This window comes from Parasteatoda tepidariorum, chromosome X1 (genome assembly GCF_043381705.1).
Source record: "Parasteatoda tepidariorum isolate YZ-2023 chromosome X1, CAS_Ptep_4.0, whole genome shotgun sequence".
In the NCBI taxonomy this organism is placed as follows: Eukaryota; Metazoa; Arthropoda; class Arachnida; order Araneae; family Theridiidae; genus Parasteatoda; species Parasteatoda tepidariorum.
Window position 1 is genome coordinate 67,876,859 of NC_092214.1, and position 11,556 is coordinate 67,888,414.

Sequence of the window (11,556 nt, forward strand, 5' to 3'; positions counted from 1 at the left end):
GAGAGTTCGTGGGTTCGAACCCCACCGGCCGAAGACTCCCCGTGTAGTAAAATGGTGACTGATGCACTTTAAATCTGTCGAGTCACAAAGTCCTCCATGTTCCCGTAAAAAATCAATACCTCTGAGGGTACTGAATTGGATATTGATCGTTCCCTGATTCAGGTCAAAATTACGATATGTGGATGAATGAATGGATGTATGAATGGGTCCGCCCTATAAACGGACGTGTCGTATGGGTGTGGCAGAGGTCGAATCAACAAGAACAATCGCACCCCTCTGCCTAAACAGTCATAAAAAGACAACAAGTCAATAAGGTGGTCCTTCTTCTTGATTAGTAAAGTGCAATTCAAAGTTCATTCGCTAGAAAACAGAACTAATTACGAACACAATCAGGGTACTCGGTGTCACCCCTCAAATCGGTGGTCTTATCCCATTCTCCCCTATTCTTCTTCTCATTGGCACGATAGCCCAGGATGGGCCCTGGCCTTCTCATCTAGCCTATGCCAAGACATTCTTCCCTTAGCCAAGGTTCTCCAGTTTAATATCTTTAAAACTTGTAGGTCCTTTTCAAGGCAGTCTAAAAATCTTAGGTTTGGTCTTCCTCTTTTTCGTGTACCTGTTGGCCTGACACGGAAAGTTTTTTGGTTGTCCTGCTATCCTCCATTCTTACAATGTGGCCTGCCCATTTAATCCTTTGAATTTTGATAAATTTAATGACATCAGGCTCTTTACATGCTTTGTAAAGTTCCGTGTTTGATCTTCTACCCTATACATATTTTGGAAATCTATGTTGTGACAGCTATAGCTACGCAAAATATCTTATGTGCCAAGTTTGATTTTTAAAAAAAATGAAAAACTGTAGTGTATATATTTGAGGCTTAGCACATGTACTTCCTGCCACGTCTTTTAAAATCAGTAATAGTAGTATCACAATAAGAATTTCATCTATTTCTGTAATGTGGTTATATTTTTATTGATAAATGTAGTTTTAAGAAAAAATTTGAATTTCTTTACAATTTACGGAATTCTCAACTTTCTGTCCATTCAGTATAATAAAATTCAGAAAGCTTTAATTTAAAACAATATAAAATTAATTCAAAGAAACAATTCAACTCTTCGTAAAAAAGACAATTAATGGGAGCAGGTGTTCAAATAACTTTTAAGTGTTAAAACTGGTGAGAAGTTGCCTTATAAATTATATTTTTTTCCTTTGAATGAATTAAAAAATAATTCCTTCGCGTTGTTAAATTCATTTTTAAAAACTTAAGCTTTAACAAACTAAAACTTAAATTAGACGAATTAAGACGTTCCAGTGTTTAAAAAAATTATGAAAAAAATCCTTTTTTTGCTGTTGTTAATGCAACAAATTTTATTTTTAAACACATTAAAAACATCAATTGAAATACATAAATAAATAAACTATTCAAATGGCAATTTAAATACTATTTGAGAGTCATTTTCTGCTTTATAGAAGCATATTAATTATTTTTTTATCATGCTGCACAGAGTAAGTAAGAATTACAAAATTTTTTTCCAATTACCACGCAATTGACAGTTGTCATTCAGGTATCAGTAGGGTAGATTATTTGTTTGTAAAAAGTCGGAAAGTCTAAATTTCAACTAACTTAACTTAAATTTAAAGTCTGAAAAATGCATGTTTAATAATTCAAAAATTTTTTACTATTTTTTACTATTTTTTAGTAAAATAATAAAGAATAATAAATATTTATTAAAAGCAATTTTTTTACATGGAATTAACTTTGGATACAGGAATTTTATAATTGTGTGCAAATTTTTTTTCAATTCGATTAAAAAGTTCTTGAGAAATGGCGAAATATGCCAAAAAAGTAAAATTAACTTTAAGAGGACCAAACTTTGGACCTCTCTTCTGATTAAACTATGGAGACCAGTTTTTCCAGATTGTGGTTACCCGCTATATTTTGGGGATCAGAAATCCTAATCGGGGATCAAAAAGAAAGGTCTATTTATTCAGAAAAAGTACTTTTTCTTTTACTGATTTCGTAGCCTAAAATATTGTCTGCACTTATTGATTAGATTATTTGAAGTCACTCTCTCACACCATTAAGATTGAGTTCTAAAACGTGAAGATCCAATCATTAGATCAAAAGTTATTCAGGTTGTTCCATTTTTTTATTTTGAGCACTGTACATAACAAGGAATCACATAAATATTGCAACGAACTTGTAGGGAATATAGGGCAAATAATCAGGATTAAAATTGCATAGGAACTCATATTCAAAATTTTCGCCGCACGGTGCTACTGACTCTTCTTTATTGTGAGCTGCTTCTTCGTGTGCTTCTGAACAGGTCATAATAGGAAAATGCCCCTAGCTACGAGCAACGACATTTCCAAGCAGATGTTTCGATACAATTTGAATCCAAAATTAAACGTTTTTGAGCTGGTATATTTCGACAAAAAAAAGGACTAAAAATATCCTTTTAAAAAAATCTGTAGTTTCAGGAGCAAAACTAATTTCGTGTTCGAATTCCACACACCAGAATTAAGCAATATCAAGTATTTGCATAAATGCAACAAAAACATTTACTCCACTGTCATCTGACCTTTAAAATGGGTAAATAAGTTAAATATTTTAAATAATAATTAACTTTAAAAAAAATTCTAATTTTTACGCTCAGATGAAAAATCATTAAAATTAATGAATAATTTTCAGCTTCTGCATGTATTTATATGCCGGAACGCTGCCCATGGTTGGTGTAACTTTTAGCATTATAAAATATTAGACCACGATTGATTTTCACAAAACTGTTTTTTTTTTTTTTTTTAATATTAACATTTTACCCAATTTTCATAATTAGCATTAGAAACACTAGATAAAAACAGCCAGACAGACATGAATAACTGTTTAAAACTCAAAACAGTAATAAATACATTCTAAAAGAAAACGTCATTTTAAATGTCGGCAGTGCCATCTAACACAGCCTTTTATCAAGATATTACCTTAGTCATTAGAAAATTTATGAATTAATATTTTCAGTAAAAAAAATATATTGGTATGCAACTATTGCAAAATTTATAACGTTCTCTGTGGAATAATATTCTGCCAAAAGTGTTAATATATTTTGTTCTGTTTAAATTATAAGATTTGAAAAGTTAAAAGGAGAAAATGATTTTTCAATACGTGCCATGTGTTAAATTTTTTATTCAAAAAACTTCATTCATTTTCTCTTTTTAAAACATTACTTTTGAATCAAATAAAATGTTTCAAATTACATCACAGCTGTTCAACGCCGTTATAAAACCCAACGTTTTGAGCCATGGTGGCTGAGGAGATAGAGCATTCACCTCCCAATGAGGTGACCCAGGTTCGAATCATAGAGACGGCTGGTTGATTCGAATTCTACTCCCGTCTCGCACCGACCGCAGTGCTGATGTAAAAATATCCTCAGTGGAAGGCGGATCATGAGTTAAAATTCTCTTGCTGTCGGGCTAACCGGGGGATGTTTTCGTTGTTTTCCTCTCCATGTAACGCAATTGTGTGTTAGTTTCATTAAGGAAGGCTAGTTTGTACCAATACTTGAGCCAGGAGTTCCCTTTTCTTCTGGGTTGGGTTCAAAATGTCAAGTCTACGGAGTTGAACTTCAATCGTTATTAACTCAGAATGGGGTCAGCTGTTGAACGCTGGTTATAAAAAAAAAATTTAAGTTTTTATTTTTATTTAAAATGTACTTCCAAGTAAAAATATGTTGAATAAATTTACTTAATCTTGCTAACGCACTGCGTGAAGGAAGATTTTCCTTAACGCAGAATTCTTGAAATTCAACAAATAAAAGTAGAAAATTAAATTATATGAATTATTTTTGATACATCTCTCCTCTTGACTGACAAAAATATTTATCTTTACTCGGAAGATACAACTTAATTTTAATTAAAACCCTCCTTCGCCATCAACTTTCTTCGGAACTATAGTAACAAGTGGTTAAAACTGGAGTAATACTCGGAAATATATTTATTGGAATGGCACGCCAAGTATGCCATTTGACAGACGACGTCACATGTTTTCTGCACGGTACGATGATGAATGAGTAGGAGCAAATCCTTGTTCAACTTCCTTCATCGAATAAAAAAAAATCGATCAACTTCCTTCATCTTCTTTGATCAATGGTAATGGCAAGACTCTGTCAACGCAGCCGTTTGGCGAAGATTTCCCCAGAAGTGGTAATGCCAATAAGTTACTCTTCTAACACATGGGACGCATACGTTTTCATTTGCGGGAATTTCAACTTATCCCAATCTTTTTTTAAAAAGAAAAAACAGTAAGAGATAAAAAAAGAAAAATCTAAAGAGAAAAAGAAGATGTTTATTTTGTTCATTTTTTGGGCATACAATTTATTTATTTTTATCTGGATGAATGCCTGGCAAGTGGAATGGATGCCCTGGAGGTTTCTTCTTTAAGCTCGTTTTAAGATAATTTGCTTTGAGCGTTGCATTTTCAGGAGTCTTTTAAATAAATGATTTGATAAAAAATTCATATTTGCTCCATCTTCATTCACTAGCGTTGTAGTTTGATTTTTTGTTAGATCCCCGTGTGTAATATTGATTACGAAGCCATTTTATTTCTTTTATTTGTTTAAGATCTCCAAGAGAAAATAAAATCTTAGTCAGATTTAGTTTGTTTGGTGTATTGTTTTATTTATTATGATTATTATTCTCGATGAAGTTTAAAAATATAAAAATGCTTTGAGTTGTCGTTTTGTAGTCTGTTTTCTTAAGTTGGTTAAAACAATTGAAAAAAAAAACTTTTGAAAAATTTAAAAAGGTGAAATTCAACAATTTTATGGATAACATGTGTCATAGGCATAAATTAGAGATTTAAAGCATATTTTAGCTGGTGAATGTTTTATGCAATCCTGACATCAGTATTTTTTTGTAATTTCTTCTTAATTAGGTTCATTCGTTGATGCAAAATTAACTAAGTAAATATGCAGTCTGAAGTGGGGAAAATATTTTAAAAACTTAAATAAATATTAAACAACCTAACATGAAATGTGCTTGAGATTTGAGTTATAAAAAGTAATTGTGTTGTCATAATGTTTATTGTCATTCGCTATAGAAAAAAGCGTGTTTAAAAATTAAAAACAAAAAGTCTTCAAATATGCAGCACCTGATAATTACAAAAAATGATAAAATTGAACATAAATGTCAGCCGTCTTACATAAAAGTTAAGTATATTTTTATTATTCACAGGGAAAAAATAGAATTAAATTATATAAAATATATAAATGATACAAAATTATTGCACTCAACAAAAATCTTCAGGGAATTGAAAGCAAAACTTTCCAAAAAGGGATTTTTTCTCTAAAAAACGGAAATAAAAACATGACAAATGCAAAAAAATTAAATTTCTTATTTGAGTTTTAAAACAATTAATTTGTTTGTTTTAAACAATTAATTAATTTTAATAGATACTCAATATTTTTATTATTTTATTTAATAATAGTCGAAAAAATTTTGAATTGTAAGAATAATACCAAAAAAATCGAATTTTAAATACATGACTTCTCTGAAATTTGATTTCTCAGAAACTATTCAGCCGATTTCGCTCAAATTTTGTATTTTGCCACGTAAAATTACATACTTTAAAATGATGTAAAAAATTTTATATTTTACTTCTTTAAATGTTTTTGGCTATTAAATTAAATTATAAAAAATCATAAATATTTACTGAAATGTATTTTTTATCTTTGGATAAACAAATTTTAAATTGTGGGCAATTATTTTTTTCATTTGATTAAAAATTTCTCGAGATATGGCAAAATACAGAAAAATAATAATCCAATGGCGGCCATATTTCCCAGATTGCGGCTACCCCCGATATTTCGGGGGTCAGAAATCCGAATCCGTCGAAAAAAAAGTATGTTCATTCAGAGAAAGTACGTTTTTGTGTCTGATTTCGTAACTTAAACTGTTGCCTGCTGTAATTAGTTAGTATATTTGAAGTCGCCTCCTCGAACCATTTAGATTAAGCCCTGGAGCGTCTTTTTTGGTGTACTGTACTTGAATGAATAATGAGAAGGATATGCATTAAAATAAATTACATTAGTATTTTGCATCGAACTTTTCAATTAATAAAACTATCAAATTCAACTATCAAACAAATGATCAATTCAATAAAGGAATATGTTTCTCTGACAACCATTTTCAGTGATTGTTTTAATCCTTGTTCGTTTTCATTTTGTCGAAAACCATAACTCAACTTATTAATTTTTAGCCTAAACATACTCCAAAATCAAATTCAGAAATAGATCGGATGCCCTTTCAGATCTAGGAATTGAACTGTCGAATATAAAATCTAAATTTAAGACCAGTATTGATAAAAAACTATACGATGAAAAAATTCCATTCTCCACATAAAATATTTCTAAAATAACGAATAATGTTTCGTTGATTAATATTTATTTTTCATTGCTTAAAATAATTCATAAGGTCTAAAGGTGCCACCCATAGATAAGTGATCACTCTGAGTTCCATTGTTAAAAAAAAATGAACTACTGCTTTAATTTATTTAACCCTTTGACGAATATGGGACACCTGTGTCCCTTTTATATATTTTTTCTGACTCTCCAATTACAAGCAAAAATATATTTTTGCATTTTTTTAATTATGAAAAACAGTCAAATAGATATAGTCTAAACAGTTGCAGTAAATAGTTACAGTAATAGTCTAAAAAATCTGTTAGATTATCAGAATTACATTTACACAGAAATTTAAAATTCAATAAAAAGAAATAAATTTTTTCATTCACGTTCAAAAACTTATCAATAATGGATTTTGTAAATCAAAGAAATTTCAATAATGAGTAACAGTTTCTTTCAGATCGGAATAACTGCAAATGAGTTAGAGAAACTATTACTTAGAAGTGAGCCGTGTTTGGAAGATTTTACATTTGACGCAGAAAAAGACAGCGGTGTTTCAGGTTGTATTTCCTAACCATAAATTATTGAAATTCTCAATAAAATATTCTTCACTTATTTTGTCCTAAATTAATGCAAACTAGTGAAAAGAGAAATATATTTATTAAAACTTCAGAGTCAAGGGGATAAAATAAATACACATATACTGTGCTTCATATTTAAAAAAATGCACTAAAAAAACTATAATTTTTCTTTCAACATTTATCTTATTTATTAAAAGTAAGTTAGAAATTTGTATCTACTCTAGCATGTTAATATAGTATTTACACATTTTATAACATAAGCATTAACGATCATTTTCGAGAGACAAATAAAAAATCATCATTTAAGCTTTTTTTGCAGTCAAAAATGATCTACCTAATCAAATATGCTTCTTCAATTATTTCTTCTTTTTCTATTTTATACTTCTTCTTTTTCAAAAAAAGCACTCAAAAATTCATTAAAATGAGTATCTAACCATTCCATGAAATTTTCTTCCATAATTCTCATCTCTTCAAAGCAGAATTTTGTTTCATGAATATATTCTTTAGCATTGAACTCTTTTCTTCATAGTTTAGATTTTCGATTTTCTTCCAAACCGGTTTTCAGTTTCTAGTTGGTTTCATTTAAAAGAACACCCTTTTCCATTAAACTCCATTAAACTGAAACAGGATCTAAGCGATTATTCAATTCTGTTCGAAGTCTATTTAAATTCTTTTTATTCTAATGCCTTCATCTTTGACTTAAGTTTAATTTTTTCTTATTTTTAAAGAAATACATCTATTGTGCTAAAAAAACAGTTTTAAAGCATCATGATTGGAAATTTAATCTTGTAAAATAAGTGGATTACATCTGTAATCTTTATTCAAATGAAAAAAAAATCACTCTTTCTGTGTGTTGTTATGGATTCTAAAAGCAAAGAAATTTCTACTTTGAAATTATTTCTTCGGTTAAATTTTCTTTTTAAATAAGATTTTTCAGTAATTAAATATTTTTTTCAATTTTTTTCTGGCACAATTTATGTTTAACAAAAAGATTTTTTATTTACGAAATATTTTATGGATATTGTCCTAATAATTGTAGTAATAATTATTTAAGAGAATATTTTCAACCCCTAATTAGTTGCTCTATATTTTCTATATTACTATATTTTTATATTTTATTTCAGTTTTGAATAAAACTGTACAATTTTTTAATTCAAATAATGGAGTTCCTTGCCTTTTAAACTTAATCGATCCATTTAATCAGAAATTTTACAGAAAAAAAGTCGACTACAAAAGTTTAGTGAAATGTTTTTAGCATACTTTGATAAAACCGATCTAAATTATTATTTTTTTTTTTTTTTGTACAATAGATTTCACCGGCAAAAAATTATATTTGCTACTTTGTAAATTAAAAATGTATTTTGTATTGAAATGAAGTTTGATTCACGAAGCAATTCTTTTGCTGTTGTTTTTTTTTTTTTTTTTTTTTTTTTTTNGCATTTACATTTATTTTGTTCGCTTTGATTAAAAAACTAAAAATTATATCTAGTTTTGAGAAAGGTTAAACTAAATAAATCAATAAATAGAAAAATAGACAGAAATTTAACAAATTTATCATCGAAGTAACTCAAAGAGACTAGAATGGAGCATTTCGCATTTATATTTATTTTGTTCGCTTTGATTAAAAAACTAAAAATTATATCTAGTTTTGAGAAAGGTTAAAATAAATAAATCAATAAATAGAAAAATGGACAGAAATTTAACAAATTTATCATCGAAATAACTCAAAGAGACACTTTTTGTAGAAAAATAATTAAATAAATAAAAAAGGCGTTTTCAAAATAAAAATCTAGAACTAGACGAATCAAACGTATGAAGCATAAAGAAATTGCACCTCCTATTTCACTGATAAAAAATTACTATTATACCATTGTGTAAACTAATATTTATTCTACTTGTTTCAATAGAGCTATAAAATTTTATAAGTTCTTAAAAACCAAATTTTTCTAGTTTATAATTAATTTTCTAATTCTTTTGAAAATTTTTTAATTTTAAAACAGCTGACCCAATTTCCAGTTTTCGTCTACCAATGTTCAACTCCATAGCCTTGTAATTTTGAACTTAATCCAGAAGACAAGGGAGTTCCTAGATCAAGTACAGGGAGGAATTTGTCTTCTCGGAGGACTTTTTTTGATGGAACTAACCCACATTTGCGTCACCACGAAAACCTCGCACGGTTAGCCTGATAGCAAGGGGACTCAAACCCATGATTCTTCTACCACTGAGGATATTTTACATCAGCACTGTGGTCGGTGCGAGCCGGATGCAGAGTTCGAATCTACCAGCCATGGGTGGGATTCGAACCCTGTTTACCACATTGGGAATCGAACGGTTTATCCCCTGAGCCACCACAGCTCCCTTCTAGAAAATTGCAAATACTAATTACACATTTTGTTACTTTTATATAAAATAATATTGAAAACAACATTTTAACCAAGTTAATCGATTTGTTCGCCAATTCTTGTTACTCATTCTACTAACAAGTACTGACAAAATAAAAATATATTTATAAACGTAAATAAAAATATATCATTTTGCTCCGTTTCCATAGCCAGGAAAAAATCTATTTAAGGAATATATTTTTGTTTTTTAAAGTACAATAAAAGTTCATTAAAAAAGGCACCATACAAAAATTTTTCTTCTTAAATTTTAGTTCTCTTTTAAGAGCAATTTTGTTTTATAATTAAGTCTTTGAATCATCTTTTGAATTTCGATTTTCTTTCAAAAGTATTTTCATTTAGTTGGTTTCATTTAAAGGAACATTTCTTTAAGCTCCATTAAACTGAAAGAATATTCAAGTGATTATTAAACTCAATTCAAACTCTATTTAAATTTTTTTCACTGCAATTCCTCAATTTTAATAAAAATATACACAAAAAATTGCATTTTTATATTAATAAATCAATTATACTTACACTACTTTAAAGCATGATAATTGGAAACTTAATCTCATATAACTTTGTAGAGCATATCCTTTATCTTTATTCATAGTTGAAATAAAAGAATCACTCTTCTTTTCAGGTTCTGAAATAAATAAAGTGCTTTTTGAAGTTAATTTGAATTTGAAGTTTAATTCCGTTAGTAAATGATTTTAATTATAATATTTATTTTTTCAAATATTTCTTCAATTTTTACATAAAAACAATTGCATTTATCACAAATTTTTGTCAAAAAAATAATAAATAGAAATATTTTTTTTAAAGTTCAGTGAGTGTTTTCAATATTATTTTCATTAATATTTAATTAGAGGTTTTTCTGCAAAGATTCAAAAAGTTTTGTATTATTTTTATTATTATAATTACTAAATGATTGCTCTTGCAATATAGTTCATTTTTACTATATATTGGAATTTTTTAAATCTACATAGTTTTAAAGTATCTTTTTGTTGTTTTTTTTCTTTTTACATTTTCGATAGAATTCTTTGGCTAGCGCAGACTTATTTTAATTTTTATGAGCATAATGAAGCAATAAAATATAAAAATGAATGTGCATAATTGTTAAAACCATTTTAGAAAAATAACTTTGATTTAAAAAAAATAATAACTTGCATATTCCTTGGAAGAATAAAGAGTGTATTTAATCTAAAAACAAAATAGAACTTGTCTAGACAACAAAATAAATATTAAATCCTTAATAATACGATCACAAATACACTGGTGTGCAAAACTTAAGCAACAAGTGGTTTTTTGGCCACAGCTCCCCAACAAAGTATAAGATAGCCATGAAATTGCAGTATAATATGAACGTAATTCAGTAGAAAGATTATTTGTATGCAAATTTTCGAAATAAAGCGTCGTAGGTGATGTAAGTGTACCTAAACCTTGTTGGTCGGCGCGTGCAGATCAAGGCTGTGATAAAAGGATGAAGAGCACCGTAGTTAAAGACATTCGCTGCAAGTGCAAGTGATTTGTTTTGTGAAACATGTCTTCACGAAATCATTTAGAGGAATTTACTCGAGGAAGAATGATTGGGAAGCTTGAGGAGGGGCGTAGTGTGACCAGTGTCGCCGAAGAGTTCGGGATCAACAAAAGTGTTGTTTCTCGTGCTTGGAATGCCTTTAAAACTACTGGTACAGCTGTTCGGAAGGTTGGTGGTGGCCGTCCAAGGAAAACAACACCAAGAGATGACCGTTACATTGTCCTCCAGGCGAAAAGAAACTGTTTTCAGTCAGCGAGCGCTATATCTCAGCAACTGTGCACAGTGACAGGACGGCAAGTATCAAGATTTACAGTGGCCAGACGCCTCCACAGAGGTGGCTTATTTGCTAGGCGTCCTGAACGCTGCATACCTTTAAAAGTTAGCCACTGGCGGCACCGTTTAGAGTGGTGCAGAGAACACGAAACCTGGACACCTCATCAATAGAGTCGCGTCCACTTCACAGATGAGAGTCGTTTTAGTGCTACAAGCGATTCTCAACGTCAGTTGATATGGAGAGAGGTTGGAGCTCGATTTCATCCCAATAACATCGCGGAAAGAGATCGTTACGGTGGTCCTGGAGTTGTCGTCTGGGGGGGCATTATGTTAAACGGCGGACTGATCTTCAGATCTTCGACCGAGGTTCTGTAACTGGAGACCGCTA

General features: G+C 29.6%; 1 protein-coding gene across 1 annotated transcript; it reads left to right on the forward strand.

Moving 5' to 3' along the window:
* Positions 1–10,898: 10,898 nt before the first annotated feature.
* On the forward strand, positions 10,899–11,339 carry LOC139426988 (uncharacterized). The gene has a single exon (XM_071187267.1). The coding sequence runs from the start codon at positions 10,899–10,901 to the stop codon at positions 11,337–11,339; it is 441 nt and encodes a 146-aa protein (XP_071043368.1).
* Positions 11,340–11,556: the final 217 nt, after the last annotated feature.

What these genes read in the sequence shown, in the direction of transcription:
- LOC139426988 (XM_071187267.1), top strand. Translation starts at nt 10,899, where the DNA reads ATGTCTTCACGAAATCATTTAGAGGAATTTACTCGAGGAAGAATGATT.